General features: G+C 44.6%; 1 protein-coding gene across 2 annotated transcripts in view; it reads left to right on the plus strand.

Annotated features, from left to right (window-relative positions):
- Positions 1–14,147, plus strand: part of LOC127566965 (cysteine/serine-rich nuclear protein 2-like) — a 46,169-nt gene that overhangs the window by 29,134 nt on the left and 2,888 nt on the right. Inside the window, exons 3-4 of one of the 2 annotated variants that reach the window (XM_052009528.1) lie at positions 3,069–3,328; positions 11,010–11,306. In XM_052009528.1, the coding sequence (XP_051865488.1) occupies positions 3,069–3,328; positions 11,010–11,306 (557 nt within the window). The remainder of the gene's footprint in view (positions 1–3,068; positions 3,329–11,009; positions 11,307–14,147) is intronic. The other variant, XM_052009529.1, reaches the window with a different exon arrangement.

A 14,147-nucleotide genomic window follows, 5' to 3' on the forward strand; every position in this document is an offset into this window, starting at 1 on the left:
CTGGAGGCAGGACTCTCAGAGGGGGGTGGGAAATGTGCATTAAATGTTGATGCCACACTTTGCATTTCCAAGAGTGTGTACACGTGTGTGCTTGTGGGAATAGAAAATAAAGTCAAACCCTAGTGACTGTGAATTTCTACTTATTCAATTTTTCCCAAAAAAACGTTTTTCAACAAAAACGGTTGTTCTTTTGCAATGTTGAGCCTATTTGATGACCTCGCTGGAATGTTTGCCTTAGTTTTCAAAAAGAAGAAAATTGTCAAATAAGGAAAAATAGAAGCACATCACTCCGTGGTGGAAGTCTTTCTTTCCATACAGAGAGAGGGAGTGAGCACGACTTGGCAACTGACAGGTAGGGCTGCTGTAAACCTATCTGATTGGGATGTGTGATACCAACCCTGTTCACTGCAGGAGGATGTTAAAAGTCAGCAGGGGCTGTTGGCCCTTTCACAGATGTATGTTGGTTTTAAAGCTTGCGAGTGCTTGCTCTTCCCCTGTGTTTGACTCTCCTGTGAGGACTGATATGCAAGGAGCTAATTGCCCGTTCCTTGGGATTAACTATTCTCTCTGTTAAATAATTAACAGAAGCCAAATAACGGGGTCTCAAAATATCATTGGCTGTGTTTATTCTTGCCTGTATTTTGTCTTTTAAGCCTTCTTAAGATGAAATGGGGGGGGGGGGGGTGGAATACAGGGCTATAAGAAAATTAGTGAAGTGAATGTTTACTATTTTCCAAGTACTGGGACATGCTGCTTGGCTGTTACAAAATTAAATGCAGGAAGTTCATGCTGTGGCCTAGTTTTTAGTCAATCCTGTGAATATTGTTTTTCTTTTGAGTGTTTTATCAATGGCAGCAGCTGACCAAACTGGGGCAGCCTTCATTTATCATGGCAAAGGAGGCCTTTCAGCCCATTATGAGCTGTGCTGACCATAAGCTTACACCATTTTAAGCTTTCTTCCCATTGCCCTTTACCTCATCTATTTCAAATTATCTAACTTTCTATCAACAGTTGCTGCCTTGACTTTCCATGTGACAATTGTTTCCAAGCTCCAAGTCTTCAGTGTCAAGAAATTTCTCCTGCCAGCTTCCCCACTTCCCTCATTCTCTCAAATAGTCTCTCAGTAAATTGACCACTGATGTTTATCTAGGAAAGAAAATTGTTGGAGGGGGAGTTGTGGTGCTGCTGATTTGCTAGGAACTGGTCTTGCTGTTTTGGCATAAACTAATTTTGACTGTCACATTCCTGAAATAATGGTTTTCTGCTCACCAGGTTGAGTTTTCCTCGCTAAGCACAGAAAAGGAGATGCTTTTGGAATAGGGATGTTGGGAAGAGGGGCTATGGCACTGAGGTGTATCTTGTTAGTTTTGTGGCTGTAGCTTGTTACGTTCCTGCCAAAGCTGCATTCCATTCACTGTCAAGCTGAAAATCAAGCCTGTCACATAATAGGCATCCAATGCGATATTGCCTACTTAGCATTAACCCCAAAAATTAAGTGTGTATCGAGCTTTTATTTTAAAATTTAAGACTTGGCAGTTTCCATCCAGGGCCAGTGCATGGTGTTGTGTTTGTGAGGTCAGTGGGCTTTCTCATTAGGCTCTGTACGTTACTTGACTCAAACAGAAGCTGGTGGCAAAGAATTTGCAGCGACCTTGCAGCACAGATGAGTGACTCGGGGTCGGGAAGGGGCAACAGAAATGTTTGAATTGAAGGCGCAGGGGGACAAATCTTCTCTTGCAAAGAGCTTGCATTCTTTTCACCAGCTGGGCTGGAACAAAGTGGTCTTCACAATGGGCTTCGTGAGCAACATTCATCTGCAGAGATCAAATTAACGGGCTTTACAAAACTGCTGAGGTGATGTTTGTTTCCTGAAAATTGGAAACTGCTCCCAAAAACCCGTTCTTCCTGTCTCAGTGAAAGGTTCTGTTCAACTTCAACCACATTTCACAGCTGATTTCCTTTCACCCAGACGCCGTCTGTTTCTCACAAAGGGACAAGCTGCTTTATTTTGATGTAATCCTTCCACCAATGCTTCAGATGATTGATGGACCCTGAAGAAATAGCTGTTCAGACACTGACCTTTGAGTTCATGATTGGACTAAAAAGCCTTTCTCCTGTTCCACCAAGGTGAATTGTAAGGGTGCTGGGCTCTGAATGACAACTCACCTGGGTTCTCCTTGCAGTCAAATCCACCTGTAACCTTCAGGAGTGATATCATGGCAAAGCTTTGAAAGCTCACCTGGCTCTCTGACTCTGCAGCTGAGGGCTTTCCCACTTAGTATTGTAGGGGAAAATTGCAGGGCTATGGAGAAAGAGCAGGGGATGTGTCCAATTGGATAGATCCTTAAAGCTAGAAAATGCACAAGGGGTTGAATGGTCTTCTATGCAGTAAGATGCTGTGAAAGTCACATTGATGCAGTATGGAAATGGGCCCTTTGGCCCACTGAATCCATGCTGACCATCAACCACATATTTGCAGTAATGCTACATTAATTCCAGTTTTTACCTCTCCACGTTATCAGCTCCTCCTTTCTACCCCCCTGCCCAAATTCTACCCCTCACCCACACCCTAGGGACAATTTACAGTGGTTAAATTAACCTACTAACCTGTACGCCTTTGGAATGTGGGAGAAACCAGAGCACCCGGGGAGACCCTAGCGGTCACAGGGGAGAACATGCAAACTTCACACAGACAGCACCCGGTGGTCAGTATCAAACTTGGATTTCCAGCACTGAGAGGCAGTAGCTCTACCAGCTGTGCCATAGTGCTCAGTAAGTGTTGGTGTTAGTACTCTTAATTTCCATTAGCCCAGGTTTCCCACTTAGATGTGCAATTTGAGGCTGCAGGTGCTTTGTGGCCAATGAGGTACTTTTTCTTTTGAATAGTCACTGTTGTTATGGAGGAAACAAGGGATCTTCGGAAATGGACAGATTGAACTGCAGCAAGTGCCCTCCCGGTGAATCTCAGCGCATAACCTTTGAGTGTCACTCCTGTAACAACGTCTGCATCTGCTCCCTCACTGTGTCCCCAGTGTAGTGACTGATGACCTCTCTGCCCTCTGTTTCAGCAACCTCGATCCTGAAGAAGCAGAAGCGGCTGAGGGCCAAGAATGTTCGCTTCGACCAGGTCACAGTCTACTACTTCACCCGCCGCCAGGGCTTCACCAGTGTGCCCAGCCAGGGTGGCAGTTCACTGGGTATGGCCAGGCGCCACAACTGCATCCGCAGGTACACGCTGTGCGAGTTTGCTCAGGAGCAGGAACATCTTCACCGGCAAATGCTCCGTGACCACCTGAAGGAGGAGAAACTCAATGTGCGCAAAATGAAGGTAAAGGTCTATCCTGTTTATGGCTTGTCCAAATGTTTAGCTGTCGGGGTTGTGGAGAGGTTCTCTCTGTCTCCCTACATTTTCTCCAATATAAATTCTGCTGGAGTAACATGTTACTGCTTTTGAAGTGACATAAAGATTCATTATAAGGATCAGTTCTGACTTGCTTAAATGACTCAGAAGGTTCCTTTGGCAGATGCTCATTAATGTCCAAGTAGCATGAAACCTCTGCACCATCCATTGTGAATATTTGATGCTCAAACTGGTTTTAAATTGAATGCAAGTGCTTTAAATTTCCACCAGCCCAAGCCTTCCTATTTGGAGAGAGCTGGGCTCAGTTGGGATTAACGGTCCCAGCTCGCACTGTGCCAAGGAAATGGCCTCGGATGAAGAGTGCCATTGTTCTGGCAGCTCTACTTTGCAAAACCTCGGCTGTTTTGCTTGCATCAGAAAAACACTAGATGTGTTGATGCATTGAAGGATGAAAAATGCTACTGGTTGGAGAATGAGGCACTGGAACATATGACGGGCTTGGTGGTTGAAGTAGGGCTGAAATTGGTCTTTGTGATCAGATCAGTTAGGTGGAAAAAAATTGCTTTCTTTAAAGGATTTTCCACCATACTGGAATGTGCAGAGCTTCTGTTAGTGAAGTATTTTTGTAGTGCAGTCACAGTTAAGATGCAGGAAACAGTGTACAGCAAGCCCCCACACAGTTTTGTAATACTAGCCTGATAACTGCTTTAGCAATGCTGATTGAAGGATAAAAATTGTCTCCAGGACTCTGTCATCTGCAAAATAGTTCCAAAGGAAATTTTATACCCACATTGAGAGGTGGTGATGAAGACACTGGGCTATGGTTTTACCTCATCAAAAAAGAGTGCAATACCCAACAGTGGCGTTCCCTTAGCACTGTGCTTCCAGCAGGGCGACACTCCCTTGGCACTGCATTGCAGCGTCGGCCTTATTTTTTGTATTCAAGTTTCTGGAACAGGACTTGAATCCCAGGATCTCCTGACTCTGATGTGAGAGTGTTGCCCACTGATCCACAGGACAAATGGTAGTGTGCTGGATAAATGTGTGTAGAATTCTACTTGTGGAAGGTGTGTTGCTATGAATGAACTGACCCCTCAATCGCTTATTGCAGGTTAGTCTGCTGAGTACATTCATCTGCAGTCCTTTGCTAGGAATGAACTTCAGAGATTCAGCCTAGGGTGAGTTGCACATGCTCCCAAAAAGGGCACCACAGCCCTCAACCCTGCCTTCTGATGACGCCTGCTGCATGCTGCCAGCATCTTCTCTAGGACTATTTGACCGGTGTACAGTTTTGAAGTGATGGGAGCTGTATTCAATCCTAGTCGGTGGAGGAAGGTGTGAATAGATGTTGCTGGACCCCTGTTACCTTGCTCCCTCTTCTGATTCCATAGTTGATTTTCACCAGTAAAGTATAAATGATTTTAGGACACTGAGTACTGTGATTATAATCAGGCTGCAAGCTCAGAATGAGTATTAAACAGGAGGCTATTTGGACATTTTTCATTGAGAACTGGGCCACCCGCTGCCCCACCTTTGTCTGCCCATAATTGTTTGAAGACCTGTCTGTTCTATTCAGTAGTATTGCTTCGTGTACTGAACAGAGTGTTACAATTGCATGCAGCAGATGGAACATGGTGATGATCATCTGGGTTGATTGCTTTGTGTAATAATTGGAGGAGCTGGGTGTATTAACACATTGTTACATTGCAATGGCTTAGTCTCACACTGCTTCTTGGTGTGTGCTCAGTGTGCCTTTTTTTTAAAAATGGCTGCTCAAATGAGAAGCTCCTTGTGAGGCGTCGCAAACTTGGTCTTGCAGGATTACTTGGAGTTGTTGAATGTCTGCACAGCTTTTCAAGCAGAGTTAGTGATGTTTTACTCTGTTCAGTCCTGGTTCACCACCTGACCTGTGAGTGACTCCAATTGTAGTAATTTCCCTCCATTCCCACAGGAGAAAGCCAAGGGAAGTAACTTCCAGATCCTCTTCAGAATAATAGCCATGGGAATCTTTTGTGTAAACCCGAGGGACAGGAGGATAGGCTCCTTTGTTTAACACCTCGTGGAAAAGGGATGAGGAAGGTCCAGTGGAGCACCAAGGTGAAACTGGGAGCAACGCACTGGGATGAACTAAGAGGACGAGAGCCAGCTTTAACTGAGAAATAACCTAAGAAATAGGAGCAGGAATAGGCCACTTAGCCCTTTGAGCCAACCCCACCATTAAATAAGATCATGGCTGAAATGATCTCTGCCTCAGCTCCACTTCCTTGACTGCCTGAAGGTCCAAAAATCTGCCTCTCTTGGCCCTTGAATATATTCAGTGAATATATCCAGAGGAGAGAATTCCAAAGATTCACAACCCTCTGTGCAAAGAGTTCCTCCTTGTCTCTGTCTTAAATGGATGACCCCTTATTATGCCTCCCTAGTTCTGAGTTCCTCTGCGAGGGGAAACATCCTCTCAGTATCCACCCTTGCAGAAACATTTGAATGAGATCACTTCATTCTCTTAAATTCCAATGAGCACAGGTCTTATCTGCTCAATTGCTCCTCATAAGACAACCCCTTCACCCCAGAAAACATCGACAAACCTGAAGGAGGAACAAGAGTGGCAGTTGAATTGGAGCAAGTGCACCCCCTCCTGTGGATGGTTTATGGGGATAATTGTGGTTCGATGTGAAGTGCCACTCTGTTCTTCCAGTGTTCTTGAAAAGAAAAAAATGTATTGTTTAAAAAAGGGTGTGAAAGGAACTCAAAGTTGCTTTTAATGTCATAAATTCAACCTCCCTCAGTTACGTGCTTACACTTGGGTGTGGAGAGTGGATAGCATTTGGACATTTTGTGCACATTCTCAGTCCACTATTACAGCCTTGACCTGTGGAGCTCAGATCTGCAGAGCATAATTGTGTGATTTTATAATTTAAAAAAACACAACTCTTGCATATTTTTATTTGTAGATTTCCTTGCATGGGTGAAATGCAAGGAAATCTATAACTGAAAATATAGATTTTCAGTTACGCATATGGAGAAAAACAATTCTGGTTATAAAATGATAACAAGCAAGTAGCTTTCAATAAGATTCCACAAATGCACATTAAAACTCAGTGGCCATGTGTGTTTTAGAAACTAGAGCAGAATAAACCGAATTGCATCAGAAACCAGTATCTTCCACAGAGTGTTCTTGTAGACAAATGTTATGCCTTTGGTATTTGTATTTCCCCCATCACTATGTCATCAACTTTATTTTTCTCTCTGATGGAACTGATAAAAGAATGTCATCCAAATCTGGAGTTTCATGGCCAAGTCACTGTAACACCTTGTTATTGTCTCTCGGGGAGGATGCTCAAGGCTGTCTTGGATTGCCAGCATGCTGAGAGGCGGGTCAGCTCTTGTTGCTGTGGCTTTAGTTATTAATGTTTCTGATAAATTTTGTAAGCAGTGAGACCTGTCAAAACATGATGTGTCCTGACCAGGCTCCACTTTGTGTTTTTAAAAGTGCAATCTGATATCAAGTGCAGTCCTGGGGTAAATCCCAAGGACACTTGATTGGTTGCTAAAGTAAGTTCAGGGTGGAATGGGTCACTGATGAAGCCACATTTGGAATGTATGTAATTCAGGACGTGCTGGCTTTAAGCAAGTTCCAAGCAGAGCATTGGGACTGAGCCAGGACAAAGCAGCTCACTTGACTGGTACCCCTTCCACCATCCTAAATGTTCATTCCCTCCACTATACAGTGGCTACAGTGTGTACTGTCTGCAAAATCCATTGCAATAAGTGGCCTAGGCTACTCGGACAGCACCTCCCAAGCCATGATCTCTACCCTTGAGTGCATGGAAATATGTGAACGTACAACGGTACAGCACAGGAACAGACCCTTCAGCCCATGTCGGTGCCAACCATGATACCAATCTAAACTAATCCCATCTGCCTGCACGTGGTCTGTATCCCTCCATTCCCTGCCCATTCATGTGTCTATCTAAATGCTTCTTAAACATTGCTGTTGTATCTGCTTCCACCACCTTCCTGGCAGTGCATTCCAGGCACCCACCACTCTGTATAAAATCAAAACTTGTTTCTTAAATCTCCTTTTAAACTTCCCCCCCTCACCTTAAAACCTATATCCTCTCGTATTTGACATTCATACCCTTGGAAAAAGACTGACTACCCTATCTATGCCTCTCGTAACTTTATAAACTTCTATCAGGTTTGCCCCTCAGCTTCCGATGCTCCAGAAAAAACAGTCCAAGTTTGTCCACCCTCATGGCTGATGCACTTCAATCCAGGCAACATCCTGGTGAACCCTTTCAGTGCCCTCTCCAAAGCTTCCACATCCTTCTTATAGTGTGGTGACCAGAACAGTGCACAATACTCCAAATGTGGCCTAACCGAAGTGTTATACAGCTGCAACATGACTTGCAACTTTTATACTCAGTGCCTTGACCAGTGAAGGCAAGCATGCATATGCCTCCTTTACCACCAGATCCACCTGTCTTGCCAGTTTCAGGGAGCTATGGACTTGCACCCAAGATCCCTCTGTACATCAATGCTCCCAAGGGTCCTGCCATTTACTGTATACTTTCCTCTTACATTGAACCTGCCAAAATGCAACACCTCCCACTTGTCCAGATTAAACTCCATCTGTCATTTCTCCACCCAAATTTCCACCTGATCTATATCCTGCTATATCCTTTGACAACCTTCCTCACTATCCATAACTCCACCAATTTTTGTGTCATCTGCAAACTTACTAATCAGACCACATACTTTTTCATCCAAATCATTAATGTATATTCATAAACAGAGGTCCTAGCACTGATCGTTGCAGAACACCACTGGTCACAGATGTCCAATCAGAAAAACACCCCTCCCCCCCACCACCACTTCGATGACCAAGCCAATTTTGGATCCGATTTACTAACTCATCATGTTTCCCATGTGCCTTAATCTTCTGGACCAGCCTACCATGGGAGACCTTGACAAATGCTTTAGTGAAGTCCCTCTAGATGACATCCACTGCTCTACCCTCATCATTCATCTTTGTCAGTTCCTCAAAAAACTCAAATTTGTGGGACAGGCCGTGCTGACTATCCCTAGGTTGAGGGCAGCAGATGATGTACCACCATCTGAAGGTTTCTCCCTCCAAGTTGCATACCATCCAGACTGGGAAATGTATTGCTGGTCCTTCATTGTCACGGGGTCTGAGTCCTGGAACTTCCTCCCCAACAGTGCTGTGGGAGCACCTTCACCAGAAGGACTGCAGTGGTTCAAGAAGGTGGTTCACCACTACCTTCTCAAGGGCAATTGGGGATGGGCAATAAATGCTGGCCTTGCCAGTGACACCCAGATCCTGGACAATGAATGAAAACCCAAGGAGATGTCCAGAACATTGAAGAAGTAAACCTCAATAGTTGGTAGTGAACAGAGGAGGTGATACTTTCGAGGAAGGGACAATGGCTCATGATACTGGTCTTAGAAATGGGCCTCAGATAAAGCAGCTGGAATTGGGGTTATATAATGTAAACTGGGAGTGTGGGCTGAGCAGACTCAAGCTCCCAAATCCTTTATTCTCAAATGAAACCACAGGTCAAAAGGATCTACTCCACATCCCTCCCCTGCCCCAGCAGTGGAAATGGGGAACTGACCCATTCAGTTGAGATTGCGTGGGTTTAACCCCGTGTTTATTTTTTTTTAAAAAGCCTCAATAAATGCTCAGTTCACAATCTGAGTGATGTAAGGGATAATTATGGATTGACACATCATGGTAACTGATGGGCCGTGAAAAATAGCTTGCATTCTCACTACAGTCTCTCCATGATGAAGACCCAAGCAAACTGAATAAACAGTAAAAGCTGTTTCTATTATTTAACACAAGCTCTTGCTACTTGCACTTAACCCACTGCACGCTGCCAATTCACTATTGAGCAGGTGTGTTTGTAAGTTCAGTGCAGCTGGGCATGGACTGCCCTTTGTTACCTTGTGATGTTGCTTCAAAATGGATGCTCTTTTTTGGCTGCTTACTGGCACAATTCGTGTCACATATTCCCCTCGACCCTACAAGCAAGACTGTGAACAGTGTTAGTCCACGCTCCTGGCATTGCAATATTTTAACTGCTCTTGAGAAGCCTATCTCGGGTGACTGAGCTCTTTAGTCGCTACATTATGAATTGCTTGTACAAACTGGGGGGTCCACTAAAACAGTCTTTAGTCAAAGGTTACAGCATTGCATCGTCGTTTGAGTAATTGTCTTTTTCTATTGGTTTTCTTCCTGCAGACCGTGGCCCCGTTTAGTGATTAGGCTGACGATGGCAAAACAGTGACTACTTTACCAACCTGACTGAAAGTTCATGCGCACTTTTCACTGGATATCACTGAAATGGTTATTCAACATTTTATGGAGACATTGAATAAACCTCTTTTACTACCTTCATGTACTTTTTTTCCTCGGAGAAAGTTTTGTTTTATAAGCATTTTGTAATAAACATTATAACCTCGCCTTGCATTCCTGCTTTCTATCCTAAACAAAGGAAATGTTAGGGCTGTGGCGTGAGGAGGAGATAATCTCAGACTTTGATTTGCACAGATCCCTCCCGGTGCAATGTGGGCATCCCTGGAGCACTAGGTGATGTTGATTAATGTTCCTCCTGCCTTCCCCTTCCCCACATCAAGTGATGATACAAAAATTGTGGAGGGACGGCATTGCTCGAGGAGATTACTCAGCTGCCACCATTTTGTTATCCTTCTACCAAAGATACAAGTTCTGTCCGGCAGACTAGACCAAAAGCTGTCAAAACCCTCTCCTTGAAAATAGTTCTGTTATTGGGAGGAGCTTTCGTGCCAGGGTCCTGTGGCTGAGAACCCAGTTTGAAGCACCATGGTTCTTATGGGCACCTGCAGTTAGTTGATAATGGGCACCATAACATGCACTATGAATTCACTGGGCAGTCCACAAGAGGGGCAACCCTCAAGGATTATTCTGGACTGTCCAGAATTAAAGATTCGTCTCCAGGCCAATCCAGGGAAAAACTAAGCCATATTTTTTTTAATAAATCTTAATGTTCATCAAAAAATCAGTCAGTAATGCTCTTCATGTTGGCTAATGAGTCTAACTTTTCAATTGGGAAGGCATGACTGTGAGAATGGGCGTGTTAAGCAACCAATCAGAGTGCGAGGGCAGGGCAATTGCAGGAAAGAGCCATGTTACAAAGCCTCCAGGGATGCCACCAGCCAGAGTTGGCAGAAAAGGGATGGTGCAGGTATTGCACCAAGGTGTAATAATGCCAAATAGCAGGGTTGGTGCCACTCTGAAGAGTCCAGACCTAGGGGTTGGGATTGAGGAACTGCCCAGTTAGAGCTACATTGAGGGGAAATTCCTTCACACAGGAGGTTGTGAACCTCTGGGATTCACTCCCACCCGAAGAGGGCTGTGGGGGCTCAATCGTCAAGTACATTCGAGGCCGAAACTGCCATATCCTTTGGACGGAATTGGGGGAAATCGGGTGGCAGCGAAGTACAAGGTCACCCATGATCTCAGTAAATAGCACAGCAGCATCAAGGGGCTATCTGGCCGCCTCCTGCTACTTATATTCTTGCGTAGGTCTTGGTACTTGCACCACAGACGTCTGGACTTAAACCACTCTAATCTTTTCCCTAACAGTTGACCAAGAACGGTACGGTTGAGTCGGAGGAGGCCAATGTACTCACCATTGATGACGTTTCCGATGATGACATTGATGTGGACAGTATTGAGGTAGATGACTATTTCTTTTTACAACCACTACCCACAAAAAGGCGAAGAGCTTTGTTACGTGCATCGGGCGTCAACAGGATTGATACGGAGGAAAAGCACGAGCTACGGGCCATTCGCTCATCCAGGGAGGAATGCGGGTGTGACTGTAGGTTTTACTGTGATCCCGAGGTGTGCCCCTGTAGCAAAGCAGGAATCAAATGCCAGGTAAGGTCAAAGTTTCTGGCCAAAAGGAATGACTTTTATGCAACTCCAGGAGAGCAAATCGGCTTTTCTTTTGTGCAAACCTTTTGTGTGACTTTTAACATGCCTGATGCTGTGGGAGTAAATTATAAATACTTAAGAATATAGTGCAGATTTAAAGTAAAACCCTAACTGAGTAGGTGGGATGGAGTTGGTCGATGCATGTTGTTTAACACCCATGTTCACCTAAACACCAGCAGGATAAAAATCCATTTGGTTGTACTAACACTTGTAGTCTTTCCTTGCGTTACATTTCTGCCATGGAATTACTGGGCTTCTCCAGAATTAAGAATATAAAATCGGAGCAGGGCAAGGCTCTCAAGACTGATTCATTACTTGATGAGATCAGGCTGATCCTCAATGTTGTCCACTTTCCTGCTGGATCCCTCAATTCTGAGTGTCCACTCAATCCTGCCTTGCATGTGCTTGGTGGCTAATTATCCACTGGGGGAGAGAATTCCAAAGATTTCTGAAAGGGATTTCTCTTCTCAAAGCTAAATGGCCAGGCCCTTATCCCTCGTATTGTAGCCACTGGTTCCAGACATTCTGGCCAGCGGGAAACAACGTCACATATTCTGGGCTCCTTTGCAGCGATTCAAATTTTGAATTCTCTCCTCTTCAGGAGATCCAAAGAGGCCCGAAGTTGCCATTGCATCCAGTGGGAACCTGGATGTCGACTGCCCTTGACATTCGCTGCTGGTGACCATTTTGGCCCTCACTGACCCTAACATGGTCCAGGTCATTGGCTTGTTAATCCTCAGTGAGCCCAGAAAGAGTGAACATTATTAGGCTTTATCGGCATGCCAAGTGAGCTGATGGCTAAGGTGGTTCACGAGATGTCGGAAGTAAATGGAGGTGCAGAGAGAGATTAGGAGGCAAATGGTGCATTCACCTTTATTGCAAGAGGGGATGGGTCCAGAAGAGCAAGGAAGTTTGCCAAGGTTGCACAAGACTTTGCTGAGACCACAGTGGAGTAGTATGTGCAGTCTCTGTATCTAAAGGACGGACATAATTGCCTTGGAGTTGGAGCAGCATTAATTCACTGGATTGGTTCCTAGGATAGGGGAATTGCCCATGAGGAGAAAGTGAGTAAGATTGGCGCAAGCTCATTGGAGTTCAGAAAAATGAGAGGTAATCTCATTGGAGAGTCTTAAACCAGGAGACAGAGTCTAAAGATAAGGGAGTGGCTGCTTAGGATTGAGATGTGGAGAAACTTCTTTACACAGTTTGAAGATCTTTGGCATTCTGTCTCTGAGGTTATTTACCATTCAAATCCATCAGTGTGACCCTCTATTCCTTCTCACTCACATGCTTGTTAAATTCACTTCAATCACTCTGTGGGTGCAAGTGCTACATTCTCACTACTCTTTAGTTTCCACAAGTAGATGTGTTCTCTTTGTATCCACCCTTAAAACCTTCCATTGTTTTAAAAAAAAACACCATTAGGTCACCTCTCAATCTAGTTTTCTCCACAAAAGAGAACCCACATAGAATGCTGCTTGTCACTCTAGGTTATTTTGTTTAATAAAGCATCACCAGCTATTCTCCATTATTCTGAAGGGACTTTGACCTGAAATTTTAACTGTTTCTCTTTCCACAGATGCTGCCTGACCTACTGGGTGTTTCCAGCACTTTGTTTTTATTTCCAATTTCCAGCATCTGCAATTTTTATTTTTCATTTACAATTCTCACTCTTATTTTCAGATCCCACCATGGTTTTGCCCCTCAATATCTTGGTAATCTCCTCCAGCCCTTGTCTCAAATCTCTGAGCTCCTCCATTTCTGACCTTTTGATCATCCCCCAATTCCTGTTGCTCTGCCTTTGGTGGCTTGAGCCTGGAGTTCCCTCTGCTCCTCTCCTCTCAGGCATTCTTTTAAACCTCCCTTCAACCAAGTTTTTGATCCTCCAAATGTCTCCTTTTTGGCTCAGTGTCAAATTTTGCTGATACTCCTCTGATGCCACACAGGATGTGCTACTATGTTGAAGGCAATATATAAATGTTGTTGCTGTCATTGAGACAGGCCTTGACCAGGTGTGGCTAGTGGCAGACTGCAGGTGATGATGAATTTTAATTGCCAACTCTGGTCCTTCAGTCGGCTTTGAATGCTGTTGAGATTTGGTCTGAATCACACAGAAAGTGGCCATTTGGCCTATCATGGTGCTGCTGTTGGCTACTCTTGTTTTGCCTTTTGCAGCAAGCATGGTTCTGTCAAAGCTTTTAAAAGGGCATTTTTAGTTCTGTGCAGACACCAGGCAAATGAGCTTGTAGCTTGCTAGGGGGTTAGAGGTTGGGTTGATTCATTCAATTCACCATGTTATAATAAGCCTGTGAACAGATTTTGTTTGCTGATTAAATGTTAGAACCAGTTATAGCGACCGTGTAGGTGCTGTAAATCTGGGGAGCATCGCTTCTTTGATTGTGGCTGAAAGTGTGTGTGAGGTGGGAGGAAGTGCTTGCTCTAACTTAATGTTCATACAAGACTCACTTTCAAACCAGGTCCTTGGGCACAAACCTATCTGGCTCTTCATAATAGCCCTGCAATGCATTTTTGAAGGGCAAACCATTCCAATTGGCTGAAGAGACTGTCCACAAACAATGGGTCGTGCTGGCAGCTGGAGCAGTGCCAGCAGTAACCTATCCATGGGCACCTAGAATTAGCCCTGACTTTCCATCTGTGGCACCGATTGAAATGACTGCCTGGCCATTATAGATTTGAGAGGACTCCAAGTAACATCCAAGCTTCCTGTGCCAATGGGAGAGGCTTCCTGCTTGGAGGAGATCATCCTGGATTAAGTATCTGGAA

Source organism: Pristis pectinata, chromosome X (genome assembly GCF_009764475.1).
Source record: "Pristis pectinata isolate sPriPec2 chromosome X, sPriPec2.1.pri, whole genome shotgun sequence".
NCBI classification, from domain to species: Eukaryota; Metazoa; Chordata; class Chondrichthyes; order Rhinopristiformes; family Pristidae; genus Pristis; species Pristis pectinata.